Source organism: Aplidium turbinatum, chromosome 14 (genome assembly GCF_918807975.1).
Source record: "Aplidium turbinatum chromosome 14, kaAplTurb1.1, whole genome shotgun sequence".
NCBI lineage: Eukaryota > Metazoa > Chordata > Ascidiacea > Aplousobranchia > Polyclinidae > Aplidium > Aplidium turbinatum.
The window spans coordinates 19217286-19240947 of record NC_137485.1 but is presented as its reverse complement, the minus strand read 5'-3'; the positions used below and the strand labels follow the sequence as shown (position 1 = coordinate 19240947).

Here is a 23662-nt window from a genome sequence, read left to right as displayed (position 1 = left end):
TAAACCCAAAGCTTTTCTTTAATTAAAACTTAAAGAAAATTACGCATGCTTGGTCTTGCTCATACCCATCGCAGACCTAGACGTATATTTATTGATGTAGCCTATCGGAGCATAGTAGCCTATTTATGTAGCCTGCATTACAATTGAAAAGTTAGTTTAGTTTTGATGTTTGAAAGTCTTACCGGTGTTTTTTCCTTCAAACAGAGAAATTTTTATGCGCTAAGAGTTAAGAAATTTGTAGAAATTTTTGTTTTGCTAAATTAAAAAAATTTAGTCTTGCTTCTCCATTCTATACAACAAGCAAGGGAATAATGATCTGCAAAGCGAGTGCTGCACTCATTTTCATGGTAGGTTGGATGTCTTGTTTGTGGTTGATAGTCTAAAAAATAAACAAATATACTTCCGCTGTCTGGTATACAATACAGCAAACACAATATCATCAGGTCATGCTGCAGGAGGAGGTAAACTGCTACTGACCAGTCACATGAGTTGGTAAGTAGGCTGCTGTTAGGGCAGCGGGGTTCACGGAAACAATATCACGGCTAGCTAGGGTTACTGTGGATTTTCATGAAACTGAAAGTTTTACTAGATTTTACCGATTCCAAAAAGTTAAATTAGGTCTAGAGTTATTTTTGATGAATGGTGAAATAGTTTGCCATGTTGTAAATAAATAACAAAAGAGTGTGAGGATGGGCGAAGAGGAAATGATGTTTGAAGCAAACTTATGCGAAAAGAATTTCTTTACCCTTTAAACGTCCTTTGCCTTGATTTTACATCGTTTGCACTGAAAAAAATTCTTATTTTGCTACGCGTTTCGCATCACCAGTATTAAGTTACAACATATTTAAAATAAATCATTTACAACCTTGATGTATTTTAGCTGGTCATTGTATCGCCAGTTTGCACAAGCGAAAATTACGAAGGTGATTACAGCTCCAGCTCAGATTCGGATCATGAAAGTGGTTACAGCTATGAAACCAATACCCCCACTGATCCAGGTAATTGAAATTAACAAAAGGTTTCAAAATTTTGCGCCAAAGTTACTGAATGGATAGGACGTTTTGTTTGGAATCAAGCGTCTGTGGCTCGATACCGAGGCTTAGTAACTTAGTTATGCCGGGTCTTGTGTTACGCTAATCCAAGTTCCCGATCGATACCAAACTAAATCTGCAGTACATTTTTTGAAAAAGTGAAATCAGGCCATTACTCTATTCCATGATAGACAAACTGGTTGAGAAGAAAAAGATTTTACCAGACAACACATGGTTGATGCGAAATAACGTGGTTACGATGATGGGTGACTGGCAATTTAATAATTCTTCGTAAATAATAATACGTCATCACGGCTGATTGTTTTATGTAGAAATGCACACGAGTGATATGCTGCGCTCCAGACTGATAGAAACCATTGAGGGCAATCGTGAGGCGTTGGTGACTTTGTTCGGCTCTGAAGAAGAAGTAGATCAAGTGCTCATGCCTTTGTCTGAACTAGTTCAAAATTACTGGCGGATGGATGAAGCCCGTGTTACCATCAAAGAAAAATACGATATATACGGTAAGATAGCAATATCTAAAGCTGCAGCTGTCACTCACCCGATGCAGTAGTGTGATGAACATCATCAACTTGGAATTGACCTTTGACCTCTAAGCGCAAAAGAAGAAAAATCCAAAATATATTAGTGCTGTTGCAAACAACTAAATTTTGGATACAAATTAATAAAAGGTATTAGCGACAAAATTAAATAGTTAGGCCACGTATATCTATTTCAAAATGAATTCGAAATGTTATACAGTTTATACACCTAGGCCACGGCCTAACAGGACACGGCCGGATTTGTTGCTCTTTGGGAAAATTTTTAACAGTCTTAATCGTTACAATCATAACCATGACAAACTTGTCTTTTTCTCATTTCTAGAGGCCTACGTGAAGAAGCAGTATTTGCACCTGAACATATTTTTAGCGTGTTTAACCGGAGATGAGGTATAGGCTATGTAGCCTGTGTTGAGCACAATTTACACAATAATAATGAAGATGTAAGACTTTCCAACTGCACTCTGGAGGTATAGTCTCAACTGATGTGAAAATTTAGATTTTAGTTTGTTTTCTTTTTATCTAAATGTGAAGTTGCATGTAGGCTAAAATATGGCTATAGGCGAAAGATCCTGCAATGCAAAAACCTCACAACTACATGATGAGACTACCTCTAGAATGCATTTGAAAAGTTTTTCATACTTTGCATTACTATTGCGTAAATTGTGTTCAACGTACTTACCTAATCTCTGGCTTAGCAAGTCAAAACATGTCTAGGTGCAAATATTGCTTATTTTACATACCGTACGGCAGGCTACTGGAAATCGGAGAATCCCAGGCAGGGCCTTTGAGAAGGTGATTTGGGCCCGGTACCAATGAGATTTACGATTTCCTAATCTAATCAAACATATCTGAAACAATTTAACGATAATGACAGAAACAATCATCCATGCAACATATAATAGGAATAGTTGGTCTAATTATTCATCTGAGGCCGTCGATGCCTGGTTCAGGCAATTGAAGAAGAAGAATCAAGACATTTCTGAAAAAAAATTCACTATATCCAAAGAATACACAAGAGCTTCTTCAAGTTCCCGGGTCCCTTGGAAAGATTACCGGCCCTTAAAGTCATCCCAGGCCCGGCACCAAAAGTCTTCCCTGGGGACCCCCTTGTCAACGCGACTAGCTATGATTGTAACGATTAAGACTCTTAGAATTTTTCACAAATAGCAACATCTTTGGTCGTGTTTTAATCGGCGTGCCTAGGTTTTTATGCTTAATTCTTCAAAGGACAAAAGAAAATACCACATTCTAAACTCTTTATGTGCTTTCTACTTTCCAAATTTTTTGAGCGTTTTGTTTTTCTTTCCAATTAACAAAACAAAAGTATTTTGCTTCCAAATAAAACGAAATGAAGCCAAGACAAACACCAAAAAACTCATTTCAAGAGATCGGAACATTTTTGAAATGCTTTTGTTTCGAATATCTCCGTTGCAGGATATGATGATAATGTTTCCAAGGTAACCATGGCTCACAAAAGTCTTGTACTTTCTTGTAATATTTTTGAACTAATTTTGTTTGACTTATCCGCGCAAGGAAAAATGAAGATATGTTTCGAAATTTTTGCAATTTCATTGTATTAACGCAAGCTTGATTAACCGTTTTGAATTTTGACTCCTTTGCAGTTGAGAGTGATTACGATTATTTCGTTGTAACAAGCGTTGATACGGTCATTGGTGTACTTGAAAAGGAGATGATGCATTTTCCAGAACACGAATACATCCAGCGCACCCTGTTCGGCGTGTTGAATAATTCCAAGTAATGTGCAGTGTTTGATAATAATAAGTTATATTCTTCCATATTTTCAAAGTTGAGTTGATCAGAAATTTAGATAAATTTCAACAAAATAACCAGTCCATTTAAACAAAGCATATTTTGAGATAGCTACATGTGTGCTGCAAGCCTATAGTCTTGTTATGTCAGTTTTTTTTCTCACGTTTGATTGATTTAAGTCACTGGCGTGGAGTGACGCTCGTCTACTGCACTCTGTCTAAGGAATTATTCTCTCTCAATTTCATCTTCAAATCCCTCTTTTATGCAGTCTTCTCAACTTTGCTTAGGTCTTTCTCTTCCGATTTCTAACTGATATAACTTTTCCAACGCAATACTACTCTTTTTAGACGTACCGGTAATCTTACCTCTTCAACTTTTCTTTTTGCCTGGATAACTTGTGTTGGCTTTTGATAGTCTGGTATTTTTCTCTGCTTGGCCTTGTCAACTCCAAAGAACAAGATCATGGCAGATATTTATTTCTGTTTTGATGCAAAATTCCTTTGGCTTGACGTCGTTTTGATTTTTTTTTTGTTTTTGTTAAGAAGTTTGTTTCGTAGCATCTCAAGCCAAAAACATGCCTTAAGCACTGTTTGCTTTGCAAAGCACTCAGAGCAACGCATATTTGCAATGGGTAGAACACCATATTAAATCAAACGCATTATTACTATACAAACCTATACTTGTTAGGCTACATAACTGCTTTAAACGTTTCTCAACATTCTTTAAAAAAAAACTGAGGCATGGTAAAAAGGATATATAGCCGATACATAGCACTATAGCCGATATTGGTGCAAATTATATGCAAAATTTGTTTCCATTTAGGTTGGTTGATTAGTTGGTTTTGAACCTTTATCCTCGGACTGACAAAGCCTTGATAGGTTATTCCTGGTAGTTTCGCATACTTGTAGAGGCTCTTGACGCAGGGCCGGTTACCGAGATTGGCAGAGTGAAGTTTTCCGATTGTTGAAGTGTTGTTGCCGGGATTGTTTAATTTTAAGTCATGTTTTTCTATTTCATTACAGGTCTGTAATTGATTGTGCGTTAAATCGAACATTCCGAAACATGCACTTCGAAGAAATAGAAAAGTCCTATCCTATTTCTGATTGGGATTGTACATCGGAAATACCCAGCTTATGGTGGCACTTAGTTCAAGCCAATTACGAAGAAAAACAGTGCGACTTAAAGCAAGCTTTAAAAACCGTCATTAATATCATTCAGGTTTGCTTGGCTTGTTAATGTTTATTTTTGGTTTTACCTAAGTTCAGAAATGATGACTGTAACAATTAACATGCATAGTCCCTTGGCAGGCTACGTTATTGTCCTAGAATAGGCATATTTCATTGCTTAATTCTGTTGGGGTGTTTTGTCAATTACTGACCTATAGTAACCTTTAATTGCGCAATCTTTTATTGTAAAACCTACTACTATAGAAAATTCTGTATTATGTGCGATTCAGGAAGGTCTGTAACGTTTGAGGATGTCCACTGTTGCGACAATGGTCAGGTTGGTTGAAGAGATGAGGCTTCTGCTACAACGACGACTTTGACTTGTTGACCAGAAGAATGAATTCTTGTGATGTAATATTACCCTATTCTGTGGAAGCTTCTGGTCAAAGCAAACCTGCTATAAATAGCCGCGTGAATGTAAAGTTGTGGTTAGAGTTGTGGTTAGAGTTGTGTATTATGGGGATAGAAGTTGTAACGAAAAGTATACTGAAGAAGATTATAGAGTTCTAGCCGATACTGAATAGATTGTGAAAGTGTAAGGTATTGCCAATTGTAAAGTAGCTGTTGCATATCTATTTTGAAAGCGTTTGCTGTTCAGCATTTGATTTCGTTAGGTGTTGGAAGTGGTGAACCATTCGTCAGTTCAAGTATTTCATCTATCATCTAACAAGTAGAACAATTCGACAATTTATTTGACTGTTTAACGTTTGATATTCCAATAAACTACATCATCAAGCTTTCCAAAGTCTCTTAAAGGCATACTAAGTGAAATTTTCAAACGGGAATTAAGCATTAAAATGCGTAAACTGAACATTCAAGAATACATTTAAAAAAAATTACCGAAAAAAATTTGTTTTTAATGGCGCTGGCAAGGCCCAAAGTCCAATGTTTCATTTATTTTCTTTTTTTTTTTCAAAATGACCAAAAATTGCAAACACAGCTCGAGAATACGTCACAAAAGACAGCAACAACAAAAGCCACGTTACAACATCTGATGTTTTAACATCAGATCTGAGGTTTTGACCAAACTGTCTGATGTTTTGACGTTGAAATCTGATGTTTTGATGTACATAAGCCTACAATTAAATCGCCGGCAGTAACAACTGTTGCGTGATTAGCTGATTGCTCGTCTTTTATTACGTAGACTGTACAGTCGCACGCTTCGCTGCTCAGGCCCATTCTGGTTTTGAAAGCTCTGACAAAAGTACGCGCGCAATGGTGGTCATACCGCAATGGGGCAAAATTTTATTGAAAATCGTTTTATGGTAGCATGTTAAACACAAAGAACGTGGAAAATCGCCAAGTCGGGTTTTTCCTTTAGTACCCCTTTAACGCATAAGAGACATAAATAACAGTGACTGCCACATTCTTTAGAAACACATTGTTTGTCGATTGTTTATTTTAAAAAATGACGATGCATTTGAAAAGAATAAATTGCAGATTCCTTTCGGTTGCTTGAATGCACAGCTAACGTGTTATTTTATGCTAATGAAACGAGATTTCATAGCATTGAAATTTGTTTTGTTGGTATCTTATAGGAGACAGAGCCTATTGGTGACATTGAATTTATCCAATGCTTTGTTTTCTAATAGCAAAACATGAATATACCTACAATTAGAAAGAAATAAGCAGCCTCACACTTAGTGCTGTAACCAAGTATAATAAATTTCTATAAAAACTTTTACTTTTTTTATTAGGAATTTAAAGGAGAAAAAGCCGAACCCTCAATTGTAGAACTTAAGCTCGACTATGTTTGGGTCTTGTCTCAACCTAAACATGTTGACTTCTTGGAACCATTCTTTATGAATTGTGATCAAATCAGTCCCGAGCATTGCCAAGTTTATCAAGATATGCTTTGTAATTCTTTGGGGTAAGTTTTTAAGCTGTATTTAAGATTAAATTTCGTTCAAAGATGTAAAACGAAAACCGGTCATACAGACAAAGTTCTAATCAAAGCTATTTCTTTACGTTTTTTACTGGTGACAATTACAAAAGCTCTTTGCATATAATTGTGAAATGTACTTCTACTAACTGCAAAGCTAAATGATATGAGACCAATTTTGGCTTTATAAACAGGAGATAAGCAAGCTTATTTGCTCATAGGTATCCCAAAACTTCGTACATCGACAAAGGTTTTGCTTCATTTTTGAAGTTACATCGAAAATATGGAAAATTATATACATCTAGCAACCTATTTATTCAAAGCTTCCTACATTGAGCGAGTAGTTTCATATCCCTGGAGTCCAGAAATGCCTAGCTAACTAAAAAATAAGGTGTTAATTAAATTTAAAGATAACGAAACTTGGCCTTTACACCAGGGCCTCCTTTTTGTCGAAAAGCTGCAGTCTATGTCAACTTACTGACCAAACAATTTGATCATAATGAAGCATTTTCTGATATATTTTTTTGTGAAACTACCACAAAACTTTAAGGCAAGTCAAGAAACATTAAAATTTTAATTTATTGTTTAGATACAACCAGGTAGTGGAGGTAACGGATCAAATTAACACTGGATCAAGTAGAGATATACAAACAAATCCGGAAGACATGTTCATTCTTCTCAACGTGCAGCAAAGTTTGGGAGAAATAGCAAATAAGTTAACGACGATATCTAGTGTGCGCAACTCCATCCAGGCCCAAGAACCTCAAAAGCTCTTGGAATCCTATTTGGGAATAATCGATACAGCAATTGGGCACAAAAACATTGAAGCATGGAAAAAGGTAAAATACACCACTTACAGTATCTGCCTGTTTTCACCTCGGCGAAAAATCAGAAAGAACTTATATGTTAAAGTATCGCAAGCAGTGCCGTGTCAAGCGGGGGTGGTGGCAAGGGGGCCCACAGATAATTTGCAACTTTTAATAGACTGGTGAATTCTGAGCAAAGGTGTAACTATAACTTAATAGATCTGTATTTTCTATTACTTACGTTGTGCTGTATTCTAAACTGGTCTGCAAAAATCTGCTGAAACGACACTTTTCCATATTATCGCTGCAGAGAAAATACGATATTATCACAGGTTTACTTACCAATATGGACCCCTATTCTGGCCCCAGAGCCCAAAAACGGCTTAACACAGCCCTGACGCAAGTTGACTACAATGCTCATAGTCACATTTAAAACTAACGTATATGCAAAACATAAGCTAAGACAAACGCAGCGTAGTCTAACTGTTAGTGGTGAGTTACCAAATAAATACTGCATTTTGTTTTAAAAGTATTTACTAAGATATAAGTTACTGTAAAGTAGTCTATGTCCTTTTAGACGAAGGACAGCGATACACTTATTCAATTCAAGAAAGTCCTTCTCAACACGGAAGAGTTCATTGGCCATGCTGCAGATACGGTTCTAAAGTCAAGCACCAAGAATGTGACCGTTGTGAAAGACACTCTAAGCGTTTCAATGCAAAAAGTGGTCAAAGGTAAGTTATGAATGCGCATTGGAGGTGTCGACAATTAAAGTGCTCATTTACGGTTCTCAAAGCGCAAATGTATTTTTGTGCAGTGACGTAGCTAATGTCGTTGCTGCCATTGCTCATTGACACTTTATGCATCCTCTTATATTTTTTGAGCCATAATGCATAATGCTTTAACTGAAACTTGGCGCTTCTTACATTCTCATTTAAACACATACCGTTTATTTTTCAATTTTTATTTGGCTGTATTCTGCACAAAGACTTGATTCTATTTTTTTACGTCTTTATAAAGGCAACGGCAGCTAGTTAGAGTTTCAGTCAATGGTCGTTTTTCATGATTCTTTTTTGTTCATTAACGTCATTTTACATCTCACAAAATGTGTCGTATTCGCATTGAATTAGAACTTATTTTAATGTTAAAAGTGTAGGTTTTTTTGCGAGTAAATCTCTGTGCAGCTTACAGAAACTATTTGCTCACTTGTGAATGTACGACTGATATGGCCTATTGTAGTTGTACTGTAAAGGGTGCAGACTGAGCAGAAAACTGAGGTGGCCAAGTAAGAAAAGCAGTGGTATTTCAAAGCAATAAAATCAAAACCGGCAAAAAGAAAACATTCATGAATTGCGTAGGCCTTCCAGGTTCTGGTTCTGAAATCCATTTAAAAATCTAAGAAAAATAAGACTAATATTAAATTACCTGTAAGATGCCATTTAGTGCCGTTGCATTTGCCTTCTTCCGATTTATCAACCGTGTAGAAAGTTTTTAGGTGACCAATCTGCACATGTACGATTCTGCTCAGTCACAGCAAAATGCTATTAAATCAATTATGGAAATGTGTTTGATCTTCTTCTTGCGTTTGAGGCCACCACAGATCACGTTGTTACATCCAGGCGCAGCAGCCAATGGATTGTGTATTCATCGAGCGTTGTTAGGTCCACATGTCTATCTTGTGGTCGGTATACAGGACATTGATAGATAATGTGGTGTGCAGTTTGAAAATCTGAGCCACACGCACAAGATAGTGAATCGGCGAGGCCCCACTGGAACATGTTGCTTCTGTGTTTGATAAAAGCGAAAGAAGCATGCTTGTATTACCGTATCAGAGAAATCTGAGCCACACGCACAAGATGGTGAATCGGCGAGGCCCCACTGGAACATGTTGCTTCTGTGTTTGATAAACGCGAAAGAAGCATGCTTGTATTACCATATCAGAGAAATGACCGCGGCAGAGACAGGAAAAAATAAAATGATGTGCTTTTATTAAAATAAAGTGTTTAAACAGCGCATATTGCTTGATGGGCGGATATTGAAACTTATAAACCTTTAAATTTTCCTACATGTATTGTATAGGGCCTATAGGTTTTATATTTTGGCTTATAATCTTAATTACAGTATATTGTACTGCGGCCCTCGAATAAATTCAGATTCTAAATGCCCTCGAGATAAAAAGTTTCCCCACCCCTGGAATAGGCTAGGGACAACTTTTCGTGGTTTTGATTTTTTACTTTGGAAAATTTCCAACGACTTTTACAATTTTCCGAAATCTAAGTATAACTTATAGTCTTCTATTTAATTTAAAAGTGATTCCGGATATTTGCGATGGTCCTAAATGAAAACTTTTGTGTTTAGATTCCACTGTGGAATTTAGCTTTCCAAATGCTCAGATATGGACTAACATAACGGCTGGCAGCAAAACCGGATCCGATTCCAAAGGTATCTGACTTTATCAAAGACTACCTGAAATGATAACTAAATTAATCACTTAAGTCATTTACATATTGCAGGTTGTTTTGTATCCAGGCTCAGGCTTCGTGAATATGAAATTGCTAGTTTACGTGTCCACTTTTGAGAATGTTGTTATCGTAGCCATGCGAGATTGAAATATTTTGGGAAGAGCCAGAACAAAAATCTGTCCAAATCGGTGTGATTTTGTTGAAATTGCGTAAATGTACATATCGAAATATCTATCTGCATTGTTTGCCCAAATCTTTGTTCATTTTTGCCTGCAAAGCAAATGAAATGTCTTATACAAAAATGAAAACAGAAAAATACTCGCTTATTCGTAGAACCTGTAGTCAAACATCATTGTTTTGTTGCTTTTAGTTTATGCTCTCTTCTATAACTCTTGGCATGAAATTCTGACTCAAATCCTCGGCTCCGAAAGTTTGGAACCAAACCTCAATGGCAGCATAGCAAAGTCCCCAGGACACAACAACATGACAAACTTTATTGGCCGTGGTGGAATAGTATCTCTGAGCACACAAACGGACAAGCAAAAGAAATCCGTTCCTGTAACTTTCAAGTATGAGCTTTTACTAGATGTTAAATTGGAAACACTATAATATCCTGGAACTTAATATTTACTACTGTAGGCTATATATATTTTAATATTTACTACTAAATAAAAACTATAAGCTATGCTAAATTTACATATGGAAGAAGTTTACTTCACTAAATACTTGATTGTCACATTGTAGAATGTACTTCGAACAAGAAAAAAGTTTTTTTAATAAAACTGGACTCGGTTTTATCACCCATTGTCTCTCCTGTGGATTCCTCGATGTATCCTCGAAGATGTGGAGGACTGATGGTTGCGTTGCAAAAGAAGTGGATGAAGTCGGTGTGACGTGTCATTGCAATCACACAACTAACTTTGCAGCTTTCATGACGCCATTTGAAGTTGCTTTTGAAGCTTCTGAAAGCGAAAAACTGGTAAGTATCGAACAGTCGTTAAGAATAGTTACGAATACCAGTGACGTAGGAAGGATAATGTGAGTCTTGTACCAATAAGAGGTCGGGCCTTCTAAACAAGACACATTTTTTAAAAACCAACAATCAAACACTGTAGACATGTTTCTTGATACAAATCGAAAGAGTTTGATGCTGAGCGGAAATCAAGCTATTCAAAAACTATACGTCCGCTATGCTTTCTGGTTGAAAGCTACTTTACTTAGCTTGACTTTGAAATTGTTTCTTCAGACAACGCTACATTGGCCCCAATGATTTTAAAGTTTTTTTAAACTAAGATTTAACCTTTAGTATAGCTTGGCCAAGTGTTTTATGGAAAATAACTCTAGTGTTCTTGTACCTATAAGCTGTGCTATTGTAGTCTTTTGGTTAGACTTTGCTTATGTGGCTTAATCTTTTAAACTTAAAATTAAGACACAGCTTTATTATTTCAGTGGTTAAATCTATTGGAGTACATTGGATCTATAACTTCTGTGATTGGCCTCATCCTTTCTTGCGTATCCTTCTACACCGTGAGAAACACAGTCAGGAACGATCGCCTGAGAGCTCATATGAACTTGTCATTGGCTTTTTTGTTTGTCCATCTCATTCAGGTTTGTCTGGCTGCTTAAAGTACTCAGTTGCACTTACAGATTAAAGCACTCGTATCGGGGACATAGTGAGTAAGCTCACTATATCCCCGATTCGTATGAAGAACCACAAGATGTTTTATAGTCTACTTATTATACAGTATTGAGAACAAATTGCAAATGTTTATGATGTTCCATGGTAAGTAGGATAGAGACCTGTAAACTATAGCATATGATGCTCCATGGTTGGTAAGACGTGTTTCACTCCACCTCACCAGACGGTAGATCATTTGATTAGGAAGTTGATAAAATTACTTTTGTGCATTCCCTTCAAAATTTGTTTAGTTTATTAGACTTGTTGATTTTGCTTTATTCATCAAGCATAATTTTGAGCTCATTTGGCAAAGTTTTGCATGAGTCGTTTCAGCATAATTGTTTTGGTAAGTTATATTTCTCAAACTTTATCAATGAAAAACTCTACATTGTGGTTAAGAATCTAACTATCAGAAAATGAAATAGTGAAGCTGTTGAAATGTTATTTGCTGTTCACGAATTGCAGCTGGGCGCAGATTCTGCTGTAGAAAACAACACAGCCTGCGTGCTTGTTACCGTAGCAAGTCACTACTTTCTCCTCTCTGCATTCATGTGGATGTTTGTTGAAGGAATATTCCTTTATTTCTACGTTGTTCAGGTGAGGTTCGGGAAAGTTGTGCAAAGGATGCAGATTGTTTTTGTTGAAAAATGACTTTTAATAATAACTCTTTTTTTCTCTTTAAACTTTGCATTCGGAAATAAAAAGACAAGACTCTCCGCGAGGTAGCGTACTCATATTCACCTTTGACCCTGAGGGTAATGTAGCCTAGGTCGATTCACGATAAGGTAAACTTTCTTGTTAGGTAATTTCAGAAAACTGACGAATCCCAAATTTGCTAACAACGAGTAAACGAACGATTTGTGATCCATGCTACTGTAATAAAAATAAGTTACTTTCTTTAACTATGGCCAACCATTGAGAAGCCTTTTTCCCCAATAAAAGTCTTGTCTTTCCGGAACGGCCCGTTTCGGTGAGTCCGATTCGGTGAGTCCGATCCCTATTCGGTGATTTTTTCAAATTTTTTTTTTAAATTATTGGGTACCGTAGCCTAATTATCATTGCCGTTTTAGGGTTAGGGGTTAGAGGTTAGGAACTCACCGAATTGGACTCACCGAATCGGACTCACCGAATAGTAGCAGACCCTGTCTTTCAGCATACAGTTTCAAAAGAAAAACTTCTATGCTTTTCTTTCTGAAATTTTAAAACACTGTTGTTTTTGCTACCTATGTAGTTAAAAGAACATTTTTAGAAACTTGAGTAAAAAATCAACATACAATAGTTTCGATGTGCTCATGGTATGGTGACCAAAATGCTGTTTTAAGTGAAGCCAACAGCATTTTAGAAAAATCGCACTTGCTGTTAAATAGAATGCAGGAATACTAACGCAATTTGATTCATGCGCAATTCAATGACAACATACATTGCCATCACTCAATAGCCAGCTATGGTTTTGACGTCACGACAGCGGCTGAGAATGTCTTCCGGCAAGCTACCTTGTATTATAATATTAATGCATCAGCATTGCACTATTTTTCAAAGCATTTGCTATTCTATTTAGCCAGAAAATCATTTTTTTTGCATTCATTCATCGTTAACAAACGAGAATTCAATGCAAAAAATTAACTGAATTGCTAGCTGGGTCAGCAGATTTGAGTGCGGAAGATTGTTTTTTCGATCCTTCCACGAATTACGTCACGCATGTGGTCATATGAGTGCTACTGTTATGTATTATCTCAATCGTGCTATTCTTGAATGGCAAATTCCATTGTATATAGATCGAAAAACTATCCTTTCCGTGAACGCTATTTAATAACGTGCAACTTATAAGCGGGCCACAATGAAGTTTTGAAAATACTTTTTCAATGAGCTTACTTTTTGCTGACTTTGATAGTTCCTGTCGGCTAAGTTTAAATGTTTCAAAAGTTTGAGAAGAAGAATTTATGTTTAATTCTTAATAAATTGCATTCTTAGACGTTACTAGCACGATACATTCTTTTAATGGGCGGCAAGGAAAGCAATTATCTTTCCTAACATCCAAAATCTAATCGATTGGACATTTATGAAACCATAACTCTGAAAGCTTTTGTTTATGTGAAAGGATAATTTGCATTCACTGAGAATTCTTTAAATATTCAATGGATGCACGCTATTGTGATGCTTATGATTGTGAACTATCTTCAACTTTAGTTTACTATCAGCTTATAAAGTAAATGACATTGACAATGATGGATTTTAGGTATTTATGCTTTCACGCATTAAAAATAAGAGATGGATGTACGTCATTGGCTGGGGAATACCCGTGATTTTTGTGACGATTTCGGCCGGTTACGGCTTGCCCAATGACATCTACGTGCAAGCAGTAAAACAGTCGGCCTCTCCTTGTGAAGAGGGACAGATACAATTCCCACCTCAATCAGGTAGGAATGCAAACTACATTCTTTTAAAGAAAATTAAAGAAACAGCTTACCGACCGTTTGCTGTTTGAAGCCTTACTCCAATGAACTTAGCTTTCCTTTTTGAAGTTTATCTTTTAGTAAATTAAGTAATCAGTATCAGCAATTTGTTTTCCTATTTTCTTTCGCGTTTTTTGTGACCACTTACCAATGTAAATGTGACGTCGCTTTTTACCAATAACAGAGCGAGCTCAAGAGGAAGGATTAGTTCCAAAGACTAAAATCATTACATTTTTTAAAAATATATTTCAAAATTAAAAATATTACAGCCACTATCTTTCAATAAACTTTTGTTGTTTTATATTGGTTTTAGAATTAAAGTACGCTTACTGCTGGCTGAGCACATCGTCTTACATGATATGGTCTTTTGTTGGTCCTGCCATGTGCGTCATTGTATTCAACATTATCATCCTTCTCAAAGTGATTCTAGTAAGTGCATAAAAGGGTCAAATGATAAGCTAACGGCTGTTGAACAAAACTTGCAGTCAATGTTTTTTAACAAAGCATAATCATATCAATCGAAAGCGAACTTTTTAATTACCCTCATTCCTTCAAGTGACCTCACTGAACAACATCTGGTAATTTACTGAAAAAAAGCACAATGAATTCTAAGCGATTTTGCAAGCGCACAAAGCACTACAGCAGTTGAAGACAATGGCATGTAGCGTTTAAACATAGCGTACTACATGTTATTTGCTTTGAGGATGCAAACTAACTTTGTATTCGCGAAAAGCAAGCTACTGTATTTACACAAGACTTTCTGCGCTTGCAAAAAGTCTTGTCTACGTGCGAACTTATATTGATGACTAAAAGGCAATGTAATTTCGATTTTGAACGCAAGCTATCTAAATGTGCTTTATATGTATTTGAAACAATAGCTTTGAGAATTCAGATTGCCAAATTGGGATCACTAAATCTCAAACCACTGCAAAACTCCTAGTTTCACAATATAAAAATTGTATTTTTTTCCTGTTACCAATGTTGCCAGATGCTCTTCCAGGCTCCAGCACAAAGCCAGAAATCGACGAGGTTACCAAATAAATAAGCAAAAGTAGATTCGTTTTAGACAGACTGATACTTTAGTTTTTCTATTCAAATTAATGAATGTTAAGAGATTTCACAGAAATATCGGGTTTTGAGTTTTTAATGGAAACGATTTTGTGTTTTGTTATCATGTTAAGGGTTGGACAATCAGTTATAGGGTTTATACATTTTCGAGCTGTAACCAATGCCCTAAAAGGGTGAACTTTTTTCGAATACTCTGGACCTGGATAATTAATAATGATGATACGTGTATTACTGGATAATATAAAAAAAGAAATAATTGGCCCAACATTAACTCTTTTCGCACATTTACAAAGGTATATTCTTTTCGAAATCCAATTCAAAAACAAAAGAGACACGTTGTGTATTTAAGCCACACTTGCAGTAGCTTATGTGTGATATTACAGAGTAGACAGTAAAAACTTGCAATTCAAAAACTTCCGCTGCGACGATTCGTGCGCACGGGAAACTATGAGCTGCTGATGTCATCTTCCTCTTCTTTAATGGAGTCAATATGTTTTTGCTTCGATACAAGTGACAGTTTACACGAAAGCCTTGTTGTGGCTCTCTGTCGCTCACGGTTACTGTGAAAGCGAAATCTTTTGACGAAATAAAAATCTGTGTTATGGCTATGATAGAAAAAACATTTTATTGTTACTAAGTTTACTAGGTGGCATTCTAAATATTGAAAACAATTTCCCCGTCAAAAATCAGAGTCATTTACTCATTTATAAACCTGTCCACTTAAATTTGTCTTTCAAAACAATTATAAATGTAGGCTAACACTGTAATAAAAAATTTCATAATAATGTGATGTTTGTGTTTTATCTAACGCTGCAACAATTGCACATATGCGGCATGGTCACGGCGCTTTACAAAGCAGACAGTGTCAGCCCAGTCGCACAGAGGCGCAGCCTGGTACAAATAGATGCAAGTAAAAACAAAGTATTGATCAATACTTTGGTAAATACAATAGTTCTAAAAATACACTTTGTTTTGCAAAGGTGTTGGTGAAGTTGTCCGGCCGAAGCAATGGAATGCGAAACTACCAGGTATCAAATCATGCTAACTCCAACTATGGATATCAAGGAAAATCGCGACCCTCGGTCCAAGTAAGTTTGCAAATCAACGACAGCACTATTGTCGAAGTCATCTGCTCTGGTTGCTGATGTCATAAAACAATGTTGAGATAAACATTGTTTTCCACCGCGCAGCGACCTCAATAGTTAGGCTACGTCAAAGCTGTTGACGGTCTTCCTACGAAAATGACGCAACAGGTTTATTGATCAACAACAATTGGAGGATGAACACAAACTTAGTTGCCTCAGCTACGTGTTCTGATCGCGTTGAAGAGGATCATTTGTCATTTGCACTCCGTACAACCAACACAAAAAGGTTTACTGAAGCTGCTAAACTTGCTGAACAAACGAAATAATTAGTGCACAACTGCTGAAACTTGAAAAACTCCGACGAAAATTACGTAAAACACAAAAATGAGGTCTGTTTGAAGTCTTGACAAACTATCTGCACTAGTGGTAATGTGGTATTCTTTAAAGTTGGGGCTTTTGATGAAACTGAATAGCTTATGCTTAACGGTATTCAGTCTACTTGTCATGATGCAACATCAGCGTTAAACTTTGCTCTTTGGACAGCAATTGTGTTGTCTATTGTAATTTCAGTACAATGGAAGAAAGAACAGAGTGTAAAAACGCTAATTTCGCAAAATAACTAATACAAAGAGTTAAGTAATGGCACGCAACCATTTATAGATCTCTAGTAAATGCTTGTCTTCTATAAGGACTTAAACTTTTAAGTATAAGAAAGTATAAATTTAATTTTAAACGCAAGTTTACAAAATTATCTGAATTTCTGCCAATGTTTACCCTACCAAAAATTTTAAAAAAACGTTAAATAGTCCCATACTCAATTTTAAGATTAAGAAGATAAGGTTCTCATCACACTGGGCCTTCGCTACTTATGAGAGTGAGGTGGCCTCTTCAGCAACTGTTCCACCCAAGTTACTGCACTCCATGCGCTGATGTTAGCGGTGTTTTTCAACTACCAGTTTAGCCGGGTGTCCAACCAGGTTCGCATAATTGCAAAACCAACGCCTTATTCGTTGCGCCATCCCACCGCCACCTATACTTTGTTTGTTCACAATCCTTGTAGGCTACCTATGCTTGTTTAAAAAACCTCGTATTGTGCGTGTTGGTTGCTTCGAGGATGCAAATTGATGTTGTACTCAAAACATCACAAAAGGATCGATATATATTTTATATATTTGCTTTAACTTGAGCAATGCTAAGAACGTACATGTGGACCAAATTTATAGATCACACCCAGATTCAACTTTAACCCATTGTTTATTTTCAGGGATATGCTACAAGCACAAAGTCTGTGTCTCATGAGATGACTGTCAGCGAGCAGACTGAAAAATCTGTTTTCAACAACGAGCCTCTGCATGGAAACGTAGTCACTCATGCCGGAGGGTAAGTTGAAGCAATTTGTGCTGACGTCACATTTCGAAAATGCGAAAAGGAGATTTATTGTATTTACAATACCTGTTTGCTGCAAGTCATCAATTGTACTGATACTATCAACTCCGAAATCTGGAACATCTACAAGAAAATGGCTGGAAAGATTAGTGACTTTTAAATGTGGTGCTTCTGAAAAATGCAGCATATTTCATGGCTGGAAAGGAATACAAATAAAGAAGTTTTCCACCACACAAATCCAACCAGATCTCTATTGAAAAATATCTAAACTAGACAATACTGTATTAATATCTCGGCTATGACACAGAAAGCAAAAACTGGAATATCTCTCTTTGACTGGTAAAACTGTAGGAAAGTGGGCACCAGGCAAACAAACCTAAAGTAATTAATTGAAAAAGCAGAAACAATTATTCATCGATCATAAAAAATGACTTGAACTAAATATTCATCTGAAGCCGTCAATGCTTGCTTGAGGCCAGGCAATTAAAGAAGAAAATTAAAATATTTTACATGTTAATGTTGTTGAGAAAAACGATAAGCTTGTAGTTTCCGTGTGGAAACAGTCACAATGCACTAGGCTAAACCTTGTGGCAGACAAAACTTTGTTAAATTAGGCTTTACTTGGTGAATGCGTAGATGAAGTAAACAGTTACGAAAAAAAATAGAAAGAAGTTTGTTCTTTTTCAGGAACATCCCGCACTCTCGTTCCAACTCTCATTCTCATCAATATGCGCTGGTGCGCCCACGTCCGTCCGTTAATCCATCTACCAATGACAACAACTTTTTAAGTGACGTAAAAACTGCTGTGAAAGGTAATTCATTAACTGGTGGCCAAGTGTTGCCATGTAAAGCTGACACCTCATGAGCTTAGAGTTCAAATCTTTTAAACTGTGATTTCTTGATATTGTGTTAAGAAACACAAATGTCGTTGTTGATGAAAAATGTGCAATTGATATATTTATCATATAATCCAGTGCTTTACCTTTAAAACAACGGTAGGCTACTCACTTTTTTAGTTCGCAAAAATTTTTCCCGCACAAACTAAAAATAGTTGGTTTGCAACAATTTGTTTTCCCTGTTTGTGGAATAACAATACAAAGGTGTATTCAATAAAATCGTGCAACTAAGCTGATTCTTAAGTCGACAGCTTAAGTTGTAATGGATTGATCTGAAGTCAACTCTGATTTACTTCACTGCTTTCAGTAAGTAGACCTTACAATTTAAGAAACATGAAAGAAATTTTATTCTAGTAACCGGCACAATAGGCTAGGGATTCAAGTGTTCACGCAAATATTCGAGCACACATCTAAATTATTAAACCGCAACCAAAAAGCAAAACTGACCCAAAAACTTGCGGTTGCTGAATTTTTTGAGTTGTTTGAATGAAGCACATTAAAGAGTAAAAACTGAATAGGCATGAGGGAATCAGACACATGGCTGTTGCTATCATACGGCTTGTTTGAATTATTGCAAAAAAAGAAAAGTAAAAATCATGGAAGATTTTCGTCCGCCTCATCCGCAACTCGTTTGTCATCCGCATTACAATGTTTTTCATCCCCACAACTGTGCGTAGGCTACCAGCCCACGGGTTGAAAAGTACTGACTTAATCAATATTAAATGAAACAAAATCTATTAAATCCATTAAGGAAAATAAAATACATACAATATATTAGAAATCAGATAAAAAAAAAAGGACAAACATAGATAAGTTTTCTTAAAAAAAAAAAAAAAAATTAACAAAACTCAAGCTGCATAGCCGATGTGCCGAGTGATTGTCGGCTGCAGATTGATTGTCGGCTGCATAGCCGAGTGGTGAGAGCTCTGAAACGGCAATCGAAAGGGCTCCGGTTCGACACCGCTCAAGAGCATGACTCTGGCAAGACACTTAAAAGCATGCCTGAAGGTGGTCACGAAGATTGGCTTCCTTGCCTTCCCGGCCACTTAATCTAAATCTTCAACCACTGGGTGTAAGCCTGGATACGACGAACAACAACAAACAAACAACATTAAAAACATAAAAAACTAAACAACTCTCAGTTAAATCTAAAGACAAAAACCCCGACAGCGGAAGTGATTTCACCAATGTAGGTTTATTGTATGATTCCAAAACAAAACTTCGTTGCTAAACTATTCATCAAACATTCCTATGATTCAACTGATCTTCTTCTTCTCTCGTATTGTCGCTATATGTCAGGGCATCCGTTGGTTAGCCACTGCCTTGTGTCGTCATCGATGAAAATTAGGCCTTCCATACCATGGGGTGGTCTATATAGCCGGCAATCCTTGATAATGTGGGCTGCCGTCTGCATTTTGCCACACTCACAAGCAGCACTCTCTGCCAAGCCCCAGCGCAACATGTCTGCACCATAGCGTCCAACACCAGTGAGCAAACGGTTACGCCTTGATGAGGCAAGTCTAGAGAGGCCATGTCCCAGCTGGTTTTCGGACGGGGATCTGAATACTTGGCGAAGTGGGGACGTGCTGCTTAACCATTGTTCACACCACGCCGCGTGGCACCACTGTTTGCTAGGGCTTCCACCAGAGGCTGCCAGAAGGTCTTGTGCAGCGCGTACAAATGGCTTTCTTGATTTTAGCCGCTGCTTTGGTGGATATCTCAGCGTGGTTGTGTGTAGCGGATGGCCAGGGTTTAGGGCTTTACGGCTCAGGGAAAGAACAGCACGTTGGCGCCGTAGTGCAGCTGGCTCAATGTTTGCAAGGACAGGCAAACAGTCAGTTGGAGTTGGGCGGAGGCAACCTGTGACAGTTCGCAGGCAGCTGTTGATTGGTACATCGACAAGGTCAGTATGGGCACTTCTGCACCAAGTAGCAGCACAGTATTCAGCAGGGGCGTAGACTAAGGCTAAGCCACTTGTTCTCAGCACTGAGGGGCTAGCACCCCACCTTGTACCAGCAAGACGTTTCATGAGAGCAGTACGAGCTGTCACTTTTCCGCGTAAGTGTTCTAGGTGTTTGTGGTATGTAAGGGACCGATCAAGTCGAACTCCAAGGTATGTGGGTGTAGCTTCGAAAGGAAGTGTTCGGCCGTTATTTTGGATGTTAATTTTCCTGTTTGAGTCTATATTACATAGGTGGAAGACAGAAGTCACGGTCTTCGCTTCACTCAACTTGAGACGCCATTGGTGCAGATAGGAAGATAGAATGTCCATATCCTTAGTCAAGGTGTTCTGCACTGTTTCCCATTTGCAGTGAGAATAAAGAATAGCCAGGTCATCTGCGTATGCGTATTTATTCAACTGATGATCCAATAGGATGCGCAGTGTGACAAAACATTTGATACAAAGTAGACAGTATCACACCAAATCAGAAAAATCAATTTATTAATAGATAGAGCTTTCGTCACACAAGTGTGGCTTCTTATTGCATGATATTTGAAACAAAGATGTTTCAAATGTAAATTTTTGAATAGTTTCTCAGTCGAAAAATAAACAAGCAAATAGACTCATAGTGATCCCATGTTGATCGTTATCTTAGTTAAATCAAATCAACTGTTTCGTGATGGCTTCATCAAATTTTAATAACACGTTAATGCAAAATTGTACGTCCACTTTTGTTTTGCTTAGGAGCGGCAGTCCTGCTTCCATTGCTGGGAATATCTTGGGTGATCGGAATGTTCAGCCACATCAGCTATGCCTTGTCTGTCATGTTTGTACTTTTGAATTCTACTCAAGGCGTGGCAATCTTTTTTGTCTATGTTGTCTTTAATGGAGAGGTAAGAAGAATTTGACAGCACTACTTCACTTGATTCTTGCTTACCGTTTATAACACCAGAACATTACACCACCACCCGTTCAGTATTACTTTTAAACTTTAGCTAGTCCGAGTTGAAGGTTCGAAGATAAAGAAAATAACTTTTTAATTGATTGATTGATTGAATCTTTATCTTCGGATTGGGAAAGTTTTTTGCAGAGCTTAATCCTGGCAGTTTCGCATACTTGTAAAGACTTTGAATCCCTGACGCAGGCCCGGTCACCGAGATTGACAGAGTGAAGTTTCCGATTGTTGAAGTGTTGTTGCCGGGGAATTATTCCATCCATTGGATGCCGCTGAATGGAGAGCAGTCGTTGCTCAAGCGCACACCCCGAGAGTCGAACCAGCGCTGCTTGATCTTGAAGCTTCTTCGTTTCAGAAGTCACGCGCTAACCAATTGAGCTATCGGGGCGGATAAAATAATTATTTTCAAACGTAATAGTTTAAGTTTAAAAATATTAACATCAAACTGATGACATGAACTATAACGTGACAAAGTATAAACTGGTTACAAAACCGGAAAATTATAAAATTTGTTTCAGCAAAGACTACAAAGTACTTTTCTAAAAATTTTGTGACTTTTTCAGGTTAGGCGTGCTCTTCAGCGCCGTCTAGAGCTGTATAAACTGGATAGAAACAACAGGAATAGAGGGCGCACTAACAGCACGAGCAGTTTAAAATCTGCCTTCAACAAAGGTCTGTTAAGGAACTGGAAAAGACGCAGCACTGCTATATCTACCCTATCCTCCACTACACAAACGGCGTGATTAAGAAACTCATGTCGATTAATGAATAACGTACGCTTTCGATATCAAGAGAATCTTAGTTTGATAGTGAGGTGAGCCAGGCGAAAACTCCTTCACCATGTCTGATCCGAACTTTACATTTGTTTAAATTATTTGGTTGCGTTTATGAAACATAAAGGCTTTTTATTGCAGTAGCCTACAGTGTGACGTTTAAGTAAACCGTTTTCGTTAATGAGTTTAAATAGACACTACGCCATCTTTGATTAGGCTACTCCTTGTATTGTATCGGTTAGCCTTTAACTTGGTTTTCTGTCGGTTATCAGTGAAAAACAGAGTTTTCACCATAATACACATTACGTATAATTAAGGAGGTGGTAAAGTAGTCAACTTTGAACAAACCTGGCATAAATTTTCAAATGATGTCGCTAAAATTGTTGTAACCCACTGATGCTGTGTTGCAATTTTTTGTAAATTAGCCCATGATTGAGGTAAGCGTATTTTTGCAGACGATTATAGCTTTGTTCGTGGATATTCTGCATTTCTATTTGTTTGTGGTTAAGCAGAGTTGTGGAGTCGTTAAAAAAAAGATCAACTCCGGCTTTGCACAGAACGATAAACAATAAAATTTTTATTTGTAATCTGTTTTCAAAATGTTATTTTTTGTTTTCCGTATCGCGCTCTAAATCTTTGCCAAAAAATAAAGGTGGTTGTTCATGCCAGATTTTGTGAGTCGCAGTTTCAATTTCGATCACAACTAAAGTGGAAAAGAGCAAAAATTTAAAAAAAAATCTGGCAACACTGAAGTCGGAATCGGCCAGTTACAACTTACAAACCGAGGAATCAATTCAATTCAATTTATTTTTCTTTGTCGGAAAACAACAGCAATGATAAAGTTACAAATAGTGAACGGGAACAAAACCAACAAAAGGAAAAGGTGGCAAAACTACAAAACTTTAAAACGTGCATGCGATGCAAATTTAAAGGTTACGTACTCGAAAGTAAATTAAGCACGGCCACCAAACCTAACAGTTTAAAGTAGATGAATTAGTTGGAAGAACCAGTTGGCTCCACATACCTAAAGCAACTGGAGGTGTGCCGGCTGATGAAACCATGCGGGGACGACAGAACCTTACAACCAATATAAAAAATAAAAATCAACAACACGAGAATCGGAGTCGTAGCCTATATTTTTTTTCGTTTCCACAGTCCTGTAGTTAAGTCCTTTAGAAAGTAAGATCAAATCAAGATTTTAAAATAGCTAGCTTTACAGTAAGTTCTTCTTTATCGTGTGTCACACGGCCGTAGCCCCGAGCATCAAGTTAGCTTTAGTTTAGGTTATAAGCAATACACAGGTACCGTAACGATAAATGCATGTTAAAGATTTTTGTACTAAAGTGTGCCCCGCCGCCCCAGTTTCACTGTGTACTTAATAATTGCCAGTTGTTGCCAATCTGTTTTATTGCGCAAGCTGTATTGCTGTTATCCCACATATGGCCAGTCACATCGCAATAACATAAAATATTTTAATTGTACCAAAAAACATGAGATGGCTTTTAATAATAATAACAGCTACAGCGAGAAATGTATTTAATACTTGTAAACATTTGACTATGCTCTTAGACATGTGACTCAAAACTCTGCAGTAGGCTAAGCTACCCAACGCTAGCTCGCAATCTTTCGCGACGACACAAAAGCGTTGTGATACCCTAGGGTGGCTCGTTTTTGAACTTTTTTTTA

At 37.2% G+C, this 23662-nt stretch overlaps 1 protein-coding gene across 1 annotated transcript; it reads left to right on the top strand.

The window, feature by feature from the left end:
• The first annotated feature begins 205 nt into the window (after positions 1-205).
• LOC145783403 (uncharacterized) lies at positions 206-22638 on the top strand. Its single transcript, XM_082595266.1, has 20 exons — positions 206-347; positions 881-998; positions 1364-1555; positions 3217-3349; positions 4387-4582; positions 6288-6460; positions 7062-7311; positions 7856-8012; positions 9637-9720; positions 10111-10309; positions 10485-10719; positions 11190-11348; positions 11884-12015; positions 13655-13835; positions 14185-14300; positions 15920-16027; positions 17289-17404; positions 18098-18222; positions 20993-21141; positions 21767-22638. Exons 1-20 carry the CDS (start codon positions 312-314, stop codon positions 21944-21946), a joined length of 3039 nt encoding a protein of 1012 aa, XP_082451392.1. The 5' UTR covers positions 206-311; the 3' UTR covers positions 21947-22638.
• Positions 22639-23662: the final 1024 nt, after the last annotated feature.